This window comes from Salmo salar, chromosome 01 (assembly GCF_965601325.2).
Source record: "Salmo salar chromosome 01, fSalSal1, whole genome shotgun sequence".
In the NCBI taxonomy this organism is placed as follows: domain Eukaryota; kingdom Metazoa; phylum Chordata; class Actinopteri; order Salmoniformes; family Salmonidae; genus Salmo; species Salmo salar.
Window position 1 is genome coordinate 169,976,005 of NC_138291.1, and position 21,388 is coordinate 169,997,392.

General features: G+C 45.4%; 1 protein-coding gene across 1 annotated transcript in view; it reads right to left on the reverse strand.

Annotated features, from left to right (window-relative positions):
- Window positions 1–6,995: 6,995 nt before the first annotated feature.
- LOC106570436 (ral guanine nucleotide dissociation stimulator) overlaps window positions 6,996–21,388 on the reverse strand; it is a 76,116-nt gene continuing 61,723 nt past the window's right edge. Inside the window, exons 9-17 of the mRNA XM_014142779.3 lie at window positions 14,792–14,878; window positions 14,653–14,685; window positions 14,428–14,549; window positions 14,122–14,214; window positions 13,681–13,906; window positions 13,284–13,358; window positions 12,442–12,699; window positions 12,206–12,320; window positions 6,996–11,899 (exon numbers count right to left, since the gene is read on the reverse strand). Coding sequence (XP_013998254.1) covers window positions 11,724–11,899; window positions 12,206–12,320; window positions 12,442–12,699; window positions 13,284–13,358; window positions 13,681–13,906; window positions 14,122–14,214; window positions 14,428–14,549; window positions 14,653–14,685; window positions 14,792–14,878 — 1,185 coding nt within the window. The 3' untranslated portion in view covers window positions 6,996–11,723. The remainder of the gene's footprint in view (window positions 11,900–12,205; window positions 12,321–12,441; window positions 12,700–13,283; window positions 13,359–13,680; window positions 13,907–14,121; window positions 14,215–14,427; window positions 14,550–14,652; window positions 14,686–14,791; window positions 14,879–21,388) is intronic.

Here is a 21,388-nt window from a genome sequence, read left to right on the forward strand (position 1 = left end):
TGTCTCATGTCAGCGTTTTGACTCCAGCAGCTCCCTGTCTCTGAAGAGGAGGTTCCCCCTGAGCAGCAACACTGTGAGAAGGAATGGAGCCCCAATCTGGGGCAGGAGGTTAAAGAGGAACAGGAGGAACTCAGGACCAATCAGGGGGAAGAGCAGCTTCAAGGGCTAGAGGAAGACTTCATATTCTCTTCTGCCTTTGTGAAAAGTGACAATGATCAGGACCCAAGTCAGTCCTCAGATCTTCACCAAACCCAAAGTGTAGAAAACAGACAGACCCTCTTCCCTGCACCTCAATTGAACAGATTAACACAGAAACTGATGAAGAGAACTACAGCGTGTCAGACCCAACCAGTAACTCCTGGCCCCTCTGCTGCGAAACCACACTGTTCTGCAGCTCAGATTGAAAATAATGAAGCTTATCAGAGGGAGAGAGGAGGACCTCAGTCACTTGGATTAATGGGAATACAGACTGTAAAAGGACAATGGTCCTGCTTCAGTACTAATGAAGGTAGGATATCCATGGAGTTGTCCCATCTGAAATCACCTAGAAGTGTAAGTCAAAGTCCTGCTCTGCCTCTTTGTTAATGTAAAGTGTGTGGGAAGTCTTTTGTCTCCATGATTTCTTTAGTTACTCACATGACAATGCAATGACGGATGAAGACCATCTTTGTGGTGTGTGTGGAAAACACTTTGATTCCACAGAGAGTATGCAAGAACATCTCCAAACTCATATTGATACTAGGTTTTCTTGTCGTGTTTGTAGTAAACGTTTTACTGTGACTAATGAACTAATAATGCATATGGCGATTCACGAAGGGGACAAATCATTCAAATGCTCAAATTGTGGTAAATGTTTCAGCAACCACTCTAATATGAGCAAACACATCAGGAGCCACACAGGGGAGAAATCCTATCAATGTCCTCATCGTGGCAAAGATTTCAGCAGTAGCTCTAATCTAAAAGTTCACATCAAGAGCCACACAGGGGAGAAATCTTATCCCTGTTGCTTCTGTGGCAAAGGATTCGTTCAGAAAGCAAACAGAGTTGCATGTGAGGATTCATACAGGTGAGAAACTACATAGTTGTAGTGTTTGTGGTAAATGTTTCCGGCATGGTTCAGATATGAAAGTGCACATGAGGCACACAGGGGAGAAACCTCTTAATTGCAGTTTTTGTGAGAGAAATTCCACAGCTCGTGCTTCTCTGAAAGTTCACATGAGGACTCACACAGGGGAGAAATCCTATGTGTGTCCTGTATGTAGAAAATGCTTTATTTCATCAAGTGCATTAGGTACACATAAAAAAAAGTCACACCGAAAACCGAGTGAACATTTCTATAGTTGGGGCAAATGCTTCAATACGAAGTAGTCCTTACAAAGGCACCGTCACCCAAGAATAAGTAAAAGTAGCCTTTCTAAAAACTACTTGAGTGTAAAATAGTATTTGGTCTAAGAACTACTCAAGCACTCATTACATTGTAACATTGTGTAGACACTGTAATTTAGAACATATTACCACGTAACCAAGGTCATCCAATGAAACAAGGAATAGCGAAGATAGAGACACAACTGTCGACGGGTGCTACTATATTTATAAGGAGCAAATCAGGGGGTATAGCCTAACAGGCTGACTACACCGCGAGCGTTGCAAAATAAATTTAGACATACATGTTATTCAATTATTGCACCCACACTGCTCGCGTGCGCCAACGAGCGTCTGCGTTGCCAAGGGCTAAAATAGAAATCAGTTCTATTTCTGACGCAGATCATGCTACAAGTCCTGCCTCTCCCATCTCCTCATTGGTTTATAGAAGCAGGTACCCACATGCCATCACATGCCATCATTAGTTATACCCATTTATGAAAGTTGCCAATCGCAATATTAAGTCAAGAGAAGAAAAAGCCTGGAAGGAGGAGAGATGGCTACAAACGATTCGGTTGACCGGTTTATGTGTGTATTAATTGTTGGAGTAAAGGACCTTGTGCATTTCAGGTAAAATATCAACTCAATGTTTATATCCCAGGACAAATTAGCTAGCAACAGCAAGCTAGCTAAATAGGACAAATTAGTTGGAAAGTGCAAGCTAAATGTTTAATGCTTTTCGACCTGTCCCCAAATTAATATAATTGGTTCAGAGTTTGTTTTGGTATTTTAACCTGCATGTCGTGATCGCGTTTGGTGTGGGGGGACAAAATAAATTTATGCACGATGGCGCACGCGCACAGACGGTTTGGGTTCCGTGTCAGGCCAGGATTCAATCAGATCAGCAAGGCATATTTTTTAAAGGCAATGTTTTGTGTCAGCAATGCATATTTTTAAAGGCAATGTTTTGAGTCAGCAATGCATACTTACATTTACGTCATTTAGCAGACGCTCTTATCCAGAGCAACTTACAAATTGGTGCATTCACCTTATGATATCCAGTGGAACAACCACTTTACAATAGTACATCTATATATATATTTTGGGGGGGGTTAGAAGGATTACTATATCCTATCCCAGGTATTCCTTAAAGAGGTGGGGTTTCAGGTGTCTACGGAAGGTGGTGATTGACTTCGCTGTCCTGGCGTCGTGAGGGAGCTTGTTCCACCATTGGGGTGCCAGAGCAGCGAACAGTTTTGACTGGGCTGAGCGGGAACTGTGCTTCCGCAGAGGTAGGGGGGCCAGCAGGCCAGAGGTGGATGAACGCAGTGCCCTTGTTTGGGTGTAGGGCCTGATCAGAGCCTGAAGGTACGGAGGTGCCGTTCCACTCACAGCTCCGTAGGCAAGCACCATGGTCTTGTAGCAGATGCGAGCTTCAACTGGAAGCCAGTGGAGTGTGCGGAGGAGCGGGGTGACGTGAGAGAACTTGGGAAGGTTGAACACCAGACGGGCTGCGGCGTTCTGGATGAGTTGTAGGGGTGTAATGGCACAGGCAGGGAGCCCCGCCAACAGGGAGTTGCAGTAATCCAGACAGGAGATGACAAGTGCCTGGATTAGGACCTGCGCCGCTTCCTGTGTAAGGCAGGGTCGTACTCTGCGAATGTTGTATAGCATGAACCTACAGGATCGGGTCACCGCCTTGATGTTAGCGGAGAACGACAGGGTGTTGTCCAGGGTCACGCTGAGGCTCTTAGCACTCTGGGAGGAGGACACAATGGAGTTGTCCACCGTGATGGCGAGATCATGGAAAGGGCAGTGCTTCCCCGGGAGGAAGAGCAGCTCCGTCTTGCCGAGGTTCAGCTTGAGGTGGTGATCCGTCATCCACACTGATATGTCTGCCAGACATGCAGAGATGCGATTCGCCACCTGGTTATCAGAAGGGGGAAAGGAGAAGATGAATTGTGTGTTGTCTGCGTAGCAATGATAGGAGAGACCATGTGAGGATATGACAGAGCCAAGTGACTTGGTGTATAGCGAGAATAGGAGAGGGCCTAGAACTGAGCCCTGGGGGACACCAGTGGTGAGAGCACGTGGTGCGGAGACGGATTCTCGCCACGCCACCTGGTAGGAGCGACCTATCAGGTAGGACGCAATCCAAGAGTGAGCCGCGCCGGAGATACCCAACTCGGAGAGGGTGGAGAGGAGGATCTGATGGTTCACAGTATCAAAGGCAGCAGATAGGTCTAGAAGGATGAGAGCAGAGGAGAGAGAGTTAGCTTTAGCAGTGTGGAGAGCCTCCGTGACACAGAGAAGAGCAGTCTCAGTTGAATGACCAGCCTTGAAACCTGACTGATTTGGATCGAGAAGGTCATTCTGAGAGAGATAGCAGGAGAGCTGGCCAAGGACGGCACGTTCAAGAGTTTTGGAGAGAAAAGAAAGAAGGGATACTGGTCTGTAGTTGTTGACATCGGAGGGATCGAGTGTAGGTTTTTTGAGAAGGGGTGCAACTCTCGCTCTCTTGAAGACGGAAGGGACGTAGCCAGCGGTCAAGGATGAGTTGATGAGCGAGGTGAGGTAGGGGAGAAGGTCTCCGGAAATGGTCTGGAGGAGAGAGGAGGGGATAGGGTCAAGCGGGCAGGTTGTTGGGCGGCCGGCCGTCACAAGACGCAAGATTTCATCTGGAGAGAGAGGGGAGAAAGAGGTCAAAGCATAGGGTAGGGCAATGTGGGCAGGACCAGCGGTGTCGTTTGACTTAACAAACGAGGATCGGATGTCGTCGACCTTCTTTTCAAAATGGTTGACGAAGTCATCCGCAGAGAGGGGGGGGGGGGTGATTCAGGAGGGAGGAGAAGGTGGCAAAGAGCTTCCTAGGGTTAGAGGCAGATGCTTGGAAGTTAGAGTGGTAGAAAGTGGCTTTAGCAGCAGAAACAGAGGAGGAAAATGTGGAGAGGAGGGAGTGAAAAGATGACAGGTCCGCAGGGAGGCTAGTTTTCCTCCATTTCCGCTCGGCTGCCTGGAGCCCTGTTCTGTGAGCTCGCAATGAGTCGTCAAGCCACGGAGCAGGAGGGGAGGACCGAGCCAGTCGGGAGGATAGGGGACATAGAGAGTCAAAGGATGCAGAAAGGGAGGAGAGGAGGGTTGAGGAGGCAGAATCAGGAGATTGGTTGGAGAAGGATTGAGCAGAGGGAAGAGATGATAGGATGGAAGAGGAGAGAGTAGCAGGAGAGAGAGAGCGAAGGTTGCGACGGCGCAATACCATCTGAGTAGGGGCAGAGTGAGTAGTGTTGGAGGAGAGCGAGAGGGAGAGGGAAAAGGATACAAGGTAGTGGTCGGAGACTTGGAGGGGAGTTGCAGTGAGATTAGTAGAAGAACAGCATCTAGTGAAGATGAGGTCAAGCGTATTGCCTGCCTTGTGAGTAGGGGGGGACGGTGAGAGGGTGAGGTTGAGGTCAAAAGAGGAGAGGAGTGGAAAGAAGGAGGCAGAGAGAAATGAGTCAAAGGTAGACGTGGGGAGGTTAAAGTCACCCAGAACTGTGAGGTGTGAGCCATCCTCAGGAAAGGAACTTATCAAGGCGTCAAGCTCATTGATGAACTCTCCAAGGGAACCTGGAGGGCGATAAATGGTAAGGATGTTAAGCTTGAATGGGCTAGTGATTGTGACAGCATGGAATTCAAAGGAGGAGATAGACAGATGGGTCAGGGGAGAAAGAGAGAATGTCCACTTGGGAGAGATGAGGATCCCAGTGCCACCACCCCGCTAACCAGATGCTCTCGGGGTATGCGAGAACACGTGGTCAGACGAGGAGAGAGCAGTAGGAGTAGCAGTGTTTTCTGTGGTAATCCATGTTTCCGTAAGCGCCAAGAAGTCGAGGGACTGGAGGGTAGCATAGGCTGAGATGAACTATGCCTTGTTGGCCGCAGACCGGCAGTTCCAGAGGCTGCCGGAGACCTGGAACTCCACGTGGGTCGTGCGCGCTGGGACCACCAGGTTAGAGTGGCAGCGGCCACGCGATGTGAAGCGCTTGTATGGCCTGTGCAGAGAGGAGAGAACAGGGATAGACCGACACATAGTTGATAGGCTACAGGAGAGGCTACGCTAATGCAAAGGAGATTGGCATGAAAAATTAACTAAACAACTGGGGAAGCGAGAGAGCAGGGCCTCCCTCACTAACAATTCACTTTAAAGGCATTTTCCAAATGTGTGATCGGATTGAATCCCGGCCTTTAGCGTCAATGACTTGTGTGGGGAGATACCCCTCAGTACACTGCTCTTGGTTGAATATGATTTGACTGAATTCGTTTTTGAACTAGCAAGAAGCCCACATGTCTAACAGAGAAGAGTTACTGGGTTTCTGGCAACAGGAGTCACTGCTCATTAGCTGTACTAGACACACAGGACATTTGTACAGAGCTTGCTTTTTGATTTGATGTCAAATGTATTGTTAATTGATACAGGTAACTGTCAAAATAAAGGAAACACCAACATAGTGTCTTAATAGCGCATTGGGCACCACGAGCCGCCAGAACAGCTTTAATGTGCTTTTGCATAGATTCTACAAGTGTCTGGCACTGTACTGGAGGAATGGGACACCACTCTTCCATGAGAAATTCCATAATTTGGTGTTTTGTTGATCATGGTGGTGCAAAACGAGGTCTAAGGAGCTCCAGAATCTCCCGTAAGTTTTGTTGGGTTGAGAACTGCTGACTGAGACACACGCACACCCTTTAAACCCCCTATGCTCCGTTTAGACTCCTCTTTTAAAGTCAATAAATCAGAGTGTAAGAGGCAAGACTAGAGGGATAACTGGGCCCAAAATCTGTCTTCAGCAGGTGGGGATTTTTTTCTCACACCAAGCAAGGAGTTTTTTTGTGGAGGTCAATGAGTGTTTCGAATTTGGTTAACAAAAGATTGAATGGCTTATTTGCTCAAATAGAAGTTTCGTAATGATTCGATTGTTAGGAATGTACTGATACAAGTTGGACACGTGACATCCCTGCACTTTATACCGGAGTTGTCTGGTCGTCACTAGTTACCACAGCCACAAAGTCATAAACCCGCCTATTTCATAATTTCTTAAAATGTGATTTTAAACCTATTGCTAAACTTATGCCTAATCTTAAATTCCAACCAAAAAGCACCTTTTTGTTTTCATAAATTTTTACGCTGAGACAGTTTTGACTTTGTGGCTGCGGAAACCATTGTGCCTGTTGTTCACGCGCTTATCTGCCCTCTCATTGGCTAGAATGGTCCCACCTGATCTTGCCTCCTCTGACTGCCTTCCATTTTTTAAGACATTTAAAGTTGTGCCCCTGATTGCTTAATTAACTCCGGAACCACACTTGTGTGGAAGCACTTGCTTTCAATATAGTTTGTATCCCTCATTGACTGAAGTTTCCTTTATTTTGCCAGTTACCTGTATATTTTGTTTTATTGTATTGAAAGGGACTTTTCATTTGAAAATGTCACTTCATAGATGCTGAATAAAGATTTTGATTAACCATACACCAACCCTAAATGGTGTCATGACCTGAGGAAACATTGTTGTGAATGCCTATCTATACCCATTCAAGTAAAGTTCTTTTTGTGGGGTATCCTAATAATGCGGTATAAGTACAGCCAAGACATATGCAAATGTTTTGACACACAGTAAGTTTTTATTAGGTGGTTTTTCTCCAACATTACAAACAACACAATAAGGGGGAAAGCAATATCAAAACTGACCATTATACAAAAACGACAGAGGATTGACGTAAAGCAACCAAAGTCAACGGGATATGGAGACAAGTTGATCCACAAATACTGTGGTATAAACTTCGCATATATATTTATATTTACATATATATTAATTTGTAATTGCATGGGAAAAGAAACAATGTACAATGCTACAAAAAAGTATTTACAAGTTAATAAATAAAGCCAGCAAACACAAAACAGGAAAATGAAGAAAATAATCTAAAGTACAAAGGACATTGAGTCTTTTAATATACAAAAAATACAAAAAGAACATAGAAAAAACATTGAACAGGTAATCGTTAGAAAGTTCAGAGCCTTTGACAGTGACGGAGAGCGATGGCACGAAGGTTTTAAGGATGATCATTGTGAGAGGTTGAGGCAAGGTGACATATTCCTGATCAGTCTGGGTTTCTGAGAGGGATCGGTGGAGAGGTGCAGTCTTTGGCCCTTCATTTACAATACATAGACACAGAAGAGAGTGTGTCTCACGTTCACACACAGACTAGCATTTGTGAAACCTGAAATGCTGACATCTTCTTGTCAGATCCCCCTCTCCAACCTCTGATATATACACTGAGTGTACAAAACATTAAGAACACCTGCTCTTTCCATGACAGCCTGACCTTGTGAATCCAGTTGAAAGCTCCACTTCAAATCAGTGTAGATGAAGGGGAGGAGACAGGTTAAAGAAGAATTTTTAAGCATTGAGACAATTGAGACATGGATTGTGTATGTGTGCCAGTCAGAGGGTGAATGGGCCAGACTAAAGATTGAAGTGCCTTTGAACAGGGTTTGGTAGTAGGTGCCAGGTGCATCGGTTTGAGTGTGTCAAGAACTGCAACGCTGTTGGGTTTTTCACGCTCAACCGTCTTCTGTGTGTATAAAGAATGGTCCACCACAAAAAGGACATCCAGCCAACTTGAAACTGTGACAAACATTGGAGTCAACATGGGCCAGCATCCCTGTGGAACGCTTTTAACACCTTGTAGAGTCCATGTCCCAACGAATTGAGGCTGTTCTGAGGGCAAAAGTGGGTGCAACTCGGTATTAGGAAAGTATTCCTACTGTTGTGTACACTCAGTGTAGATATGCTGGGTAGCTGGGGAGGGCACAAAGACATTAGCAAAAAATAAAGATTAAAAATAAGCACACATTCCGGGATGAACGCTTACTGACATTAACTGGAAACTTACGTGTAAATCTCCCATTGACACAAATGCATGATTTTTCACAGAAGTTTAAGGATCTCCAGTTAAAGAATCCATCCCTCACTCATTGATCAACCACAAAAAGTATTTAACTGCAGATCCAGGTTCAGCTTCCCCAACACAAATCCTAATCTTCTTAATAGGATGTAGAAATAGACGCTGACCTTGAATCAGGGCTTTGGGGCAACTTCCATCAACACCACTAATATGAAGTCCAGCAAATCACATGTAATCACAGTAGACTACCGGACCCCAACATTCACAAACATACAGCGTCCTTTTCAACACCACCACCAACCAGCACACATGAAAATCACTTCACTTATATTATACTGCCGTAATGCATTCATAATGCAGTACTAACATGCCATAAATATGACCATGTTTATGATAACTGACATGTGAAACCATTTCCATGGCTTTACTGTTAGGCACATCAAGCGTTTGTTGTGAAATGTACTGACGACTGCTGTGGCGTGTTATAGGATTTATGTGGCATTTTACTGTACTGAGCCAAGCTGTACTGCGTTGGCCTGGTTACGTACCATGTCAAAAGAAAATATCAGATCCAGCCAGCACACTACGGTTCAGGTTAGCACAATAGTGTAAAAAGGCTATAAAAGTGAAGTATAGCCAGTTTAGATGAGCCCTCTGATAGATATCCAATCCCATGTCCCTATTAGAACATTTACTGTCTTGCACATGAAACACCGAGTACGTTTACATGCACATTAATAATTTGATATCAAACTGATTATGGCAGTAGGCTGAGTATGGCATTAGTCATGTAAACACCTTACTCTGTTTATCTTAATCGGCATACGGTCATATTCGAAGTAAGCATACGCCAATTAAAACACCTGATTTTCTGGGCAATCTTTAAAATGATTAGGACATGTAAACGCTTTAATCAGTTATAGCGGTGTGTTTGATCTGTGTGTGTGTGTGTGTGTGTGTGTGTGTTAGCGCAAGCAGGGCGAGCTTCCTTCTTTTGCACGACGGAAGTGAGTTAGGAAAAACTAAAAGTACACATCTTAGAAGTCGTTTTCACATAAACGTTATATGTCCGAACTCAGAATCAACTATGCTTCTCAAATAACATGGTCGCTGTGGTAGAACGTTTATTTTGATTGCTGATATTCTGCATTTATCAAGTCCCACCAGGTGGTCTGATTTCAGATGTGTCCATGTAAACAGAATTATGAGGGAAATCATTTATTCTTGCAAAGCATGTAAACGTTTTAATCAAGCTATTATATTAATTTGACTATTCACAATAATTGTATTATTGTGTGCATGTAACCGTACTCAGTGTGACACGGTCACAGTCAAAAAGTCACTAGTTTCAGAAAACTCTTTGAGCAAAGGCTTGAGTTTTAACACTAATCCACAACACCACTGTCATGGCTGCTGTTAAATAGGGATATTAGGTTTGATCCAAAGTGCTGCAATACTGTAGGAAATGGATAGACATGGGGTACTACAAACCAAGGACTCATCATCACATAATCTTCAATCATAGTCATAGACAAAGAATCACACGACTTCTGAGTCTCTCAACAGCAGGCAAACTCACTCCCTCCACTTCAAATCTCAATGCTCCCGAAACCACCTCATACTTCATAGTCCACCGGTCTTTGGCACACGTGGAGTTGATTATGTTTTAGTTGAGTTGTACTTTCTCTTCCTCTTTTTCATTTATCTCCTGAATGAACTGAATTGAAATGAAGGTGACCTCCTACCCTGGTACACAAGGACGAAAGGCCTCGATGAAGGACAAAAAGCAAACAAAAGGGACAGTCCTTTCATTCTCGTTTCTTCTTCTTTACACTATAGGGAACAAAAAGACTGGACATTTAAAAACCACGCTTCATTTCACAATACAACATACATCTCTCTCTCTCCGAGTGCTTGAGTACTTTCCACACACACACTTCTAGTTAAAAGGGAGCACAGTGTCCTTTTACATACATTTCTCTCCTCCTGCAAGTCATTGACAAGAGGGTCTAGCACACATTGGGGTCCATCAAATGGCTCGGAGCTAACTTCTAACTTTCTTGATGATCTGAGGGAGTGGTCACCATGCCAACAACAGCCATTTTGTGCCATTCGGCTCACATGTTGGCAGTTCTGCTCTCTAAGGCATTGCCAATCGAGGAGAAGCCATTTAGTGCCATCATGTTTGAGCCGCAATGGCCGCCCGACATTGTGCATTTCAAGTCACCATAATGTACTCTAACTGGCCACATTGCTTTTTTTGGCTTCCCATAAATGCACCCATTAAAACAAATACTGAACCAAAATGGATGCTGGATACCTCAGTTGCACTATTTCCATGAACCATCATCATTGAGCCCTCATGGATGCCTACTCCTTCATGTTGGCCTCGCTGTCAGGAGACAGCCTCTCTCTCAAACTGTAGTGTGAAACTGAAAGACATCAGGCATGAAATGAAAGGGGAGGGAGGGAGGGAGCGGGCTGGCTGTAGCATTTCATTGTCTGTTAGCACCACTTGGAGAAATAAGACGCAATGCACAAATGCAGAGTGCCGCCGCATCAAAGCAGTGACAAAATGAGCTATTATTGAATGTTTGTAGTAATAATAATGCCCTATTTGTGTGAATAGTGTTAGTTTAACAAACTGGACATGTTCCCATTAGCAGTGAGGAGTTAAAAGGAGTAAAGTTTATGATGATTGGTTAACAACCAGATGTAGCTATCCAGTAGGGGCCTTTCTCTCCCAAAATCCTTTTAGTGGTTCGTTGGAACGCGTCTCCCTCCGCTAGCTGGCAGTACAGAGCATCTGTCCATCTGTCTCAGTCCGCGTGTGGCGGAACATCGAAGAAACAGATGCAGTTGATGTTAGTCTAGAAAGGAGTGTAAAAAAATAGTACCTGAACCTTTGCTGAGGGAGAGGTCTGTAGAAAGTAGAGGGAGTGTAACTCCTTTAAAGGGGAGGAATTCATTTTCCTACGCACCTACACCACATAGTTATATTTTTACTCAGGTTTTCCCCTCTCAATTAGGACGTCCACAGAGAGCTATGAAGCTAACAGGAAGTGAAGGGGGCTCACAGGAAGTGACCTGAACATGGGTTGTAGCCTGGTTAGGAAACACCTGGGAGAGGGGTCAGATGTGGGTAAGCATCCACAGCATCCACACAGAGTCACTACTTCCAAGGACTGTCGCCCGCCTCGCAAAATGGAGTTGAGTGCAAGTTCATTGGCCAATAGGGATTTCCATTCCATTCAGCTTTATTAGTCCTCTGAGGCTTTCACGCTCAGATGCTGAACACGGCCAAGCTGGCAACAGGTCCCTCTACCATGGCACAGCAGGGGTGGCACTCAAAGATGGCACCCAGAAAGCCCAGCAGGAAGCAAGGAGGTGGGTGAGGGTTTCTGATGACACGGCGTTGCCCCTCAGAAGATGCCCTTGGCAATTTTCAGGCCTTTCTGCTTCATTCGCGGCAGGGTGGAGCTGGCCACGTGCTTGGTCCGGCCTACCTTGGGGAAGCCGCGTTTCTTCAGGACAAAGTCATAGTTGGCTGAGGAGTTCATGGCATAGAAAACGTTGGCATTGTCTGGAATCTTCAGCTCTGTGTGGGGGTGGGGGTGCAAAAGAAACACTGGCATGGTTAAAAGGCACATTGAAACATCAGGCAAGAGAGAATGTCAAAATCTGTTAGAGAAGATGGAAGGAGAGATTTTTAGACAAGGCGTGTGCAGGTATTTCTAAAAATGACAGTGTGACCAGAGATACAAACAGGTCCAGAATGAAGGGTGTGGGGAAAACTGAAATGTTTGTAAGTGTGAAATGTAGTTGAAAATGCATTAACTTTGAGGTCTGTATCTTTCAGGTTCTACTGTAAGTCCTGAGTGAACGTAACAAACAGCTGACTGACCTTTCTCTTCAGAGATCTTCTGCAGCAGTTCGTAGTCCTCCGCTCTCTCCCGGTCCAGGTTGTGTTTCACCATGGCCTTCCTGATCACCGCCGGCGTCTTGTCCTGACTGGTCACCTGGAGATCATGTGATGACCACAAGACATTTGGCTCAACCAGACCTCACAACCACTAAACACATTGTCAGGGAAATTCTCTTTTCTAATCTATCGTAATGAACAGCAGCGCAGCAGCTCACCAGGATGCTCTTGTACATGTTGCCGTTGTCCACGTCCAGGCTGACACGGATGATGCAGCAGTCGTCCACCTGCTGGTTGTAGAGGGGCAGTGACAGCGACGAGTAGCTGGACACGCCCGACACAGAGCGCTTGTGTGAGCGGGAGCCCGCCCCCGCCACAGGCGTGGAGGACATGGAGGAGGACGAGGCGCTACTGGAGCCCGAGCCAGAGCCCAGACCAGAGGCATCCAGAGAGGACAGAGAGGTGGACTCCCAGAACTGGAGAGAGAGAGAGAGAGAGAGAGAGAGAAGGGGGGCAGCACAGGTTAGATCACAGTGCAACTTAAGAATATGGAGATGCAATCAAGGAAAGCAATGCATCTTAAACAGGATAATTTAACATGACTGGAAACTATTGAATGAATTCCAGTGAATTAAGACAAATACTTGGGAACACTGAAATTGAGGCTGGCGGTTTTTTCTCTAATGGGATCCCCAAGAGTGCTTGCTACTAACATGACATGCACATAAAATGTAGAAAACACAATGAAATATGTGAACAGAAGGATGTGCAACCAAGTGAACTGTTACTATGGATACAAGGTGAACTCTTCACCAAAAAGGTCAAGGTGCAGCGGTGAGCAGACACATGAATAAATTGACACCTGCACACATTCGGACACTCAACACACACATACACCGTTCTCGCCCATACACAAAATGGCTACAGGGGTGATGTGATGGTGACGTCACAGATAGAAACAGTGCAAACAGCACACTCCTCTGATGGCAGTGTGAAATGGCTGCACCACAAGCTAGCACAGGTGAAACAGAGAAATGGTACAGGAAGTAGTAAATAGTACCGTGGGTGCCAGGTCAGGCAAGGGGCCGCACTTCCCTAACGTGGAATTGGAATGTTTTACGGAAGGCGTGGAGGTCTAGAAAAGGAATTAAGAGCTACAGTCACCAGTGGGCCTCACATGAGCTGTTTCTGGGATGGAAGAGTTATACTATGCTAAGACAGTAGTACGGCTTAGAGATCATACTGGTATCATGGTCTTTAAAGCAAGACTCAGAGATATGACATCCTCATCATACATGGTGGGGCAACTTCCAGCTTCCAGATGTCAACACACACTCGTAGTAATACATCCCTGTCCTCTGATAGGTCATCATTGTAAATAACAATATATTCTTAATTGACTTTCCTGTATAAATGAAATAAATAGATATATAGAAGATCTCCTCTCTCTCTCACACCTTTCGCTCGTGGACATCGGGTGAGTCGGAGATGAAGCTGATACTGATCTCCTCCACGTCAGAGCTGCTGGAGCCAGCGGAGGTGACGCTCAGGGAGTCCGCTCCATCCCCCGCTCCACCTCCACCCGAGCCCCCCAGGCAGGGGGCGTAGCGCAGCTGGTCAAAGGACTTGGAGTGGGAGCTGCCCGCACTGCTGCAGCCTGGCTCTGAGCTGGCAGGCTGGCGACTGAGAGACGGAGTGAAGAAATGGGAGGGAGAGAGGGATGGAGAGAGACAGAGAGAGGGGAAAGATGGAAGAGAAAATGCAGGTTGAGAGCAAGAGTGGGAGAAAAGAAGAGCGTGAAGAATGAGTTAAAAAAACATTGACACAAATAGACTGTAAATCATATATTGCACCTATTGAACAGAAATAACTTTCTGCAATAATATTTATTGACTTACTCGCTCCAGCGTTTGATGATTCCTGTGTTCTTCTTCTTGAGAGTGTTGGAGGCTGACTCTGACAGTGGCTCGATCTCACATGACTGGCTGTAGCTGTGGAAAGAAACACATAGAAGAGTATGTGTGTGTGTTCCAGTCTTTCATTACTCCTCCTTTTCTTCAGTCTCTCTCTCCCTCTTCCTCCTTTTTTTCATTCTCCCACTCTTCCCCCCTACTGTTCCTCACACCCACGACAATCTATTTCTGGTGCAGTGTGAAAATACTCTCATGTATTTGTAACAGAATACAATCTGTTCCCTCTCTTACCTCTCAGCCTCTGTGAGTTTGTCCACACCGGAGAACCACTGTCGGAAACGCTTGTTTCGGGTGAAGTTATAGTTGTTGCAGGCCAGCTGCAGAAGCTTGATCTGGGCAATCACCTCAAACTCCTATAAAACCAGAGGAAAGAAAATGATCAATATGCACTCACATCTTCATCCTCATTGTAATCACCATCATCATCACACTTTAAATTCATATTGCATTTCTCACCTTCCTCCTCTTCTCAAAATTGATCAGCCCTCCCTGTAAACAAGAAAATATGTTATTCAGAACAGAAATTGGGTTGTGTGTCATTTTGAGGAAAGAGGGGATGTGTGGGTGTGTGTGTGTGTGTGTGTGTGCCACTCACGTCCAGGTAGTCCTTCATGGCTGTATCCATCATGACTAGGTCTGTAAGGAAAGTGCCCAGGTAGGGAATGGTCCCCTGCATCACACTCTGAAATAAACAAACAGGCAGGCAGAGACTGGTGTTAGAGTGTGTTTCAAGTTTTAATGTCACATGCACAAGTACTGTGAAATCAAAACCCAACAATGCAATAATCAAGAACAAGCTATTACTAGAAGAAGAACAAAAATCACAAGAGAAATAAGAATAAGAAATTTGAAATATTTAAAAAAGTTAGTTCCAATACCATATTTACATGTGCAGGGATACTGGAGTGGTAGAGGTAGATATGTATGGGGTAAGATGACTAGGCAACTGGATATAAGATAAACAGAGTTGCAGCAGTTTGCATGTGAGTGGGTTTGCGCGTGTGTAGAGTCAGTATAAATGCATGTGCATATTATGTGTGAGTGAGCAGATGATGGAGTGAGTGTTTGTGTGTGTGTTGGAGTGACTGTGTGACTGTGTGTGTGTGTGTGTGTGTGTGTGTGTGTGTGTGTGTGTGTGTGTGTGTGTGTGTGTGTGTGTAGGGCCCTGTGAGTGTCCAGAGAGACTGAAATAAAAAGGCCAATAAAGATACGAGGTAAACTCGGTCTGTGTAGTTATTGGGGATAGAAGCTGTTCAAGAGCCTGTTGGGGTCAGACTAGACGCACCTCTTGCCGTGCGGCAGCAGAGAAAATAGTCTATGGCTTGGGTGGTTGGGGTCTTTGACGTTTTTCCGGGCCTTCTTTTCACACCGCCTGATATAGAGGTCCTGGATGGCAGGGAGCTCGTCCTCAGTGTTGTACATAGCGCCATGCGATCGAGGGCGGTGCTAATGCCATACCAAGCAGTGATGCAGTCCGTCAATATGCTCTCAATGGTACAACTGTAGAACCTTTTCAGGATTTGAGGGTCCGTGCCAAACCTTTTCATCCTCCTGAGGGGAAGTAGTTCCTTTTTCACGACTGTACGTGTGTGTTTGGATATTTTAAGTCTTTAGTGATTTGGACACCGAGGAACTTGAAGCTGTCAACCTGCTCCACTGCCGCCCCGTCGATGTGGATTGGGGTATGCTCACCCCCCCGTTTCCTGTAGTCCACGATCAGCTCCTTGGTCTTACTGACGTTGAGGGAGAGGTTATTGCTCTGGCACCACACTGACCTCCTCCCTGAAGGCTGACTCATTGTCGCTGGTGCTCAGGCCTACCACCGTCATGTCATCAGTGAACTTGATAATGGTGTTGAAGTTGTCCGTTGAAGTCGTACACAGTCGTAGGTGAACAGGGAGTACAGGAGGGGACTAAGCACACACCCCTGTGGGGCTCCTGTGTTAAGGGTCAGCGTGGTGGAGGTGATGTTGCCTACCCTTACCACCTGGAGTCGGCCCGTCAGGAAGTCCAGGATCCAGTTGCAGAGGTATGTGTTCAGACCCAGAGTCCTAAGCTTGGTGACGAGCTTGGAGGGGATAATGGTGTTAAACACTGAGCTGTAGTCAATGAACAGCATTTTCACAAGCAGTGCATTCGGAAAGTATTCAGACACCTTGACTTTTTCCACATTTTGTTACGTTACAGCTTTATTCTAAAGTTGATTAAATCATTTTTTTCCCCCTCATCAATCTACACACAATACCCCATAATGACAAAGTGAAAACAGGTTTTTACAAATACCTTATTTATATAAGTATTCAGACCCTTTGCTATGAGACTCGAAATTGAGCTAAGGTGCATCCTGTTTCCATTGATCAACCTTCAGATGTTTCTACAGCTTGATTGGAGTCCACCTGTGGTAAATACAATCTATTGGACAGGATTTGGAAAGACACACCTATCTATAAGGTTCCACAGTTGACAGTGCATGTCAGAGCAAAAACCAAGCCATGATGTCGAAGGAATTGTCTGTAGATCTCTGAGACAGGATTGTGTCGAGGCACAGATCTGGGGAAGGGTACCAAAAAATATCTGCAGCATTGAAGGTCCCCAAGAACATTCTTAAATGGAAAAAGTTTGGAACCACTAAGACTCTATCTAGAGCTGGCCGCCCGGCCAAACTGAGCAATCGGGGGAGAAGGGCCTTGGTCAGGGCGGTGACAAAGAACCCGATGGTTACTCTGACAGAGCTCCTCTGTGGAGATGGGAGAACCTTCCAGAAGGACAACCATCTCTGCAGCACTCCAACAATCAGGCCTTTATGGTAGAGTGGCCAGACAGAAGCCTCTCCTCAGTAAAAGGCACATGACAGCCCGCTTGGAGTGTGCCAAAAGGCACCTAAAGGACTCTCAGACCATGAGAAACAACATTCTCTGGTCTGATGAAAGATTGAACTCTTTGCCCTGAATGCCAAGCATCACATCTGGAGGAAACCTGGCACCATCCCTACGGTGAAGCATGGTGGTAGCAGCATCATGCTGTGGGGATATTTTTCAGCAGCAGGGACTGGGAGACTAGTCAGAATCGAGGGAAAGATGAATGGAGCAAAGTACAGAGAGATGCTTGATGAAAACCTGCTCCAGAACGCTCAGAAACTCAGACTGGGGTGAAGGATCACCTTTCAACAGGACAACGACCCTAAGCACACAGCCAAGACAACGCAGGTGTGGCTTCGGGACAAGTCTCTGAACATCCTTGAGCGGCCCAGCCAGAGCCAGGACTTGAACCCGATCGAACATCTCTGGAGAGACTGAAAATAGCTGTGTAACAACGCTCCCCATCCAACCTGACAGAGCTTGAGAGGATCTGCAGAAAAGGATAGGAGAAACTCCCCAAATACAGGTGTGCCAAGCTTGTAGTGTCATACCCAAAAAGACTGTAATCGCTGCCAAAGGTGCTTCAACAAAATACTGAGTAAAGGGTTTGAATACTTACGGAAATGTGATATCTGTTTTTTGTTTGTAATACATTTGCAAAGATTTCTAAAAACATGTTTTTGCTTTGTCATTATGGGGTATTGTGTGTAGATTGATGAAGGGGGAAAAACAATTTAATACATTTTAGAATAAGGATGAAACGTAATAAAACGTGGGGAGAAAATCAAGGGTCTGAATACTTTCCGAATGCACTGTAGTTAGTCCTCTTATCTAGGTGGATGAGGGCAGTGTGGGGAGCAATTGAGATTGGGTCTATGGGTCTGTTGGGGCAGTATGCAAATTGGAGTGGGTGTAGGGTGTCTGGGATGGTGGAGTTAATGTGTGCCATAACCAGCCTCTCAAAGCACTTCATTAGCACCTCACAGAAGTGACTGTTACAGGATGGTAATCATGGTGGCATGAAGCCTTAAGAGATCTCAGTAACAGGGATCATTGTGGTCATCTTAAAAAGTGGGGATTACATACTGGGACAAGGAGAGGTTGAAAATGACCATGAAAATGCCTGCCAGCTGTTCTGCGCATGCTGAGAACGTGCCCAGGAAAACCGTCGGGGCCCGCGACCTTGCAGGTGTTGACCTGATTAAAGACCCTTCTCACGTCGGCCTCGGAGAGCGAGATTAGTCCTCTGGGTCGGTGACAGCACTCACACCCGGCTCGACGTCAAAGAGTTCATAAAATGCATTGAGTTGGTCTGGTATAGAGACATCGTTGGGCAGATCACAGCTGGGTCTTCCTGTGTAATCCGTAATGGACTGTAGCCCCTCACACATGCTGGTGGCGTCAGAGCCTGTGTAGTATGATTCCACCTTATTCCTATATTGTCCTTTTGCTCGTTTGATGACTCTGTGGAGGTCATAGCGGGACTTCTTGTACTTATTCCTGTCCTCTGCCATAGCCTCAAGGTTGTCTACGATAGCTCTGTGTGGGGTAGCCTTGTCCTTTAGTTTAGTGCCAACCTTGGTGTTAATCCAGGACTTGTGATTGGGGAAGCAGCGAACCCTCACCGTGGGTACGTCACTGATGCATTTTCTAATGAAGCCAGTGACGGAGCTGGTTAGCTCGTCGATGTTGTGTGAGTGTGTGTGTGTGTGTGTGTGTGTGTGTATATATACATGACTTTGGCAGTGATTAAATAATGAGTAACATACATTTTTCATCAGGGGGAAAAAAGTATTTGGAAATCAATAATTAAATCTCTGCATCTCCCTCTGTGGACACTGCTTATATAAATATCTACAGCTGGCTACTGTTCCCAGTTTCATAAATGCGCAATTATCATTTGATTACATTGTAATTACAGTCAAATTAAGCTGTAAAGTTGCATATCACCACTAGAGTGAGCTGTGAGCATTTTGCGAGTCAGATTGATTCCCCAAATAACCACTAGAGGGCGGTGTGTCCCTTATTCATTCTAATTCTATACACCAGAGAGAACAATGACATGAATCCCCTTATTGTGAACAGCAAAATACTGCACCTCTACACTATTTTCATTAGAGGTATCCATGACGGCCATTTACTACAAAGTGGGTCAATTTCAAAGGGAGGGATTTTAAAGTGGAGCAGATGAGTGAGAGTGAAAGGGTGAGAGAGCATTGATCCATAAAATTTACATTTGAGTCATTTAGCAGACGCTCTTATCCAGAGCGACTTACAGGAGCAATTTGGGTTAAGTGCCTTGCTCAAGGGCACAGACACATTTTTCACCCATTCGGCTCAGGGATTCGAACCAGCAAACATGACAATAGGAGCATGTGTGACTGTGTGTGTTTGAGTGAGCGTGTCAGCAGAGTTCAGTGAGGACACAGGGCCCGCTTGTTTTCTATTCTATGGCGTCTTGCCCGCTGGAACACTTCCTGACACGGCTTAAAAAAAACAATTACTCCAGCCTGTCTAATCTACAGGGCCAAGAAGGGGGTGCTTTGACTACATCTGTCACCTCGCTCTCCCACTTTTTGTTCCATTTATATCTTTCCCTCTTTGTCTCTCTGTCCCTGTTGCTATCCCTCACCTAACTAACTATCTTATTAAGATGAATGCACTAACTGTAATTCGCTCTTGTAAGGCTCTCTGGCTCTCACTTGGTCTTCATTTTTTGACCTCCCCTTTGCTCTCTCATCCTCTCTGTCAGAACATTTCATTTCTCTCTCTGCTTTCTCCCTGCTTTTCATGTCATCTCTCTCTCTGCTTTTCATGTCATCTCTCTCTCTGCTTTTCATGTCATCTCTCTCTCTCTGCTTTCTCCCTGCTTTTCATGTCATCTCTCTCTCTCTGCTTTCTCTCTGCTTTTCATGTCATCTCTCTCTCTCTGCTTTCTCTCTGCTTTTCATGTCATCTCTCTCTCTGCTTTTCATGTCATCTCTCTCTCTCTGCTTTCTCTCTGCTTTTCATGTCATCTCTCTCTCTGCTTTCTCTCTGCTTTTCATGTCATCTCTCTCTCTCTGCTTTTCATGTCATCTCTCTCTCTGCTTTTCATGTCATCTCTCTCTCTGCTTTTCATGTCATCTCTCTCTCTGCTTTTCATGTCATCTCTCTCTCTGCTTTCTCTCTGCTTTTCATGTCATCTCTCTCTCTGCTTTCTCTCTGCTTTTCATGTCATCTCTCTCTCTGCTTTTCATGTCATCTCTCTCTCTGCTTTCTCTCTGCTTTTCATGTCATCTCTCTCTCTCTGCTTTCTCTCTGCTTTTCATGTCATCTCTCTCTCTGCTTTCTCCCTGCTTTTCATGTCATCTCTCTCTCTCTGCTTTCTCTCTGCTTTTCATGTCATCTCTCTCTCTGCTTTCTCCCTGCTTTTCATGTCATCTCTCTCTCTGCTTTCTCTCTGCTTTTCATGTCATCTCTCTCTCTGCTTTCTCTCTGCTTTTCATGTCATCTCTCTCTCTGCTTTCTCCCTGCTTTTCATGTCATCTCTCTCTCTGCTTTCTCTCTGCTTTTCATGTCATCTCTCTCTCTGCTTTTCATGTCATCTCTCTCTCTGCTTTTCATGTCATCTCTCTCTCTGCTTTCTCTCTGCTTTTCATGTCATCTCTCTCTCTGCTTTTCATGTCATCTCTCTCTCTGCTTTCTCCCTGCTTTTCATGTCATCTCTCTCTCTGCTTTTCATGTCATCTCTCTCTCTGCTTTCTCTCTGCTTTTCATGTCATCTCTCTCTCTGCTTTCTCCCTGCTTTTCATGTCATCTCTCTCTCTGCTTTCTCCCTGCTTTTCATGTCATCTCTCTCTCTCTGCTTTTCATGTCATCTCTCTCTCTGCTTTTCATGTCACCCCTCTGCTCTCTCTGCTTTTCATGTCATCTCTCTCTCTCTGCTTTTCATGTCATCTCTCTCTCTGCTTTCTCCCTGCTTTTCATGTCATCTCTCTCTCTCTGCTTTCTCCCTGCTTTTCATGTCATCTCTCTCTCTGCTTTCTCCCTGCTTTTCATGTCATCTCTCTCTGCTTTCTCCCTGCTTTTCATGTCATCTCTCTCTCTGCTTTCTCTCTGCTTTTCATGTCATCTCTCTCTCTCTGCTTTTCATGTCATCTCTCTCTCTCTGCTTTCTCTCTGCTTTTCATGTCATCTCTCTCTCTGCTTTTCATGTCATCTCTCTCTCTGCTTTCTCTCTGCTTTTCATGTCATCTCTCTCTCTCTGCTTTTCATGTCATCTCTCTCTCTGCTTTTCATGTCATCTCTCTCTGCTTTTCATGTCATCTCTCTCTCTGCTTTTCATGTCATCT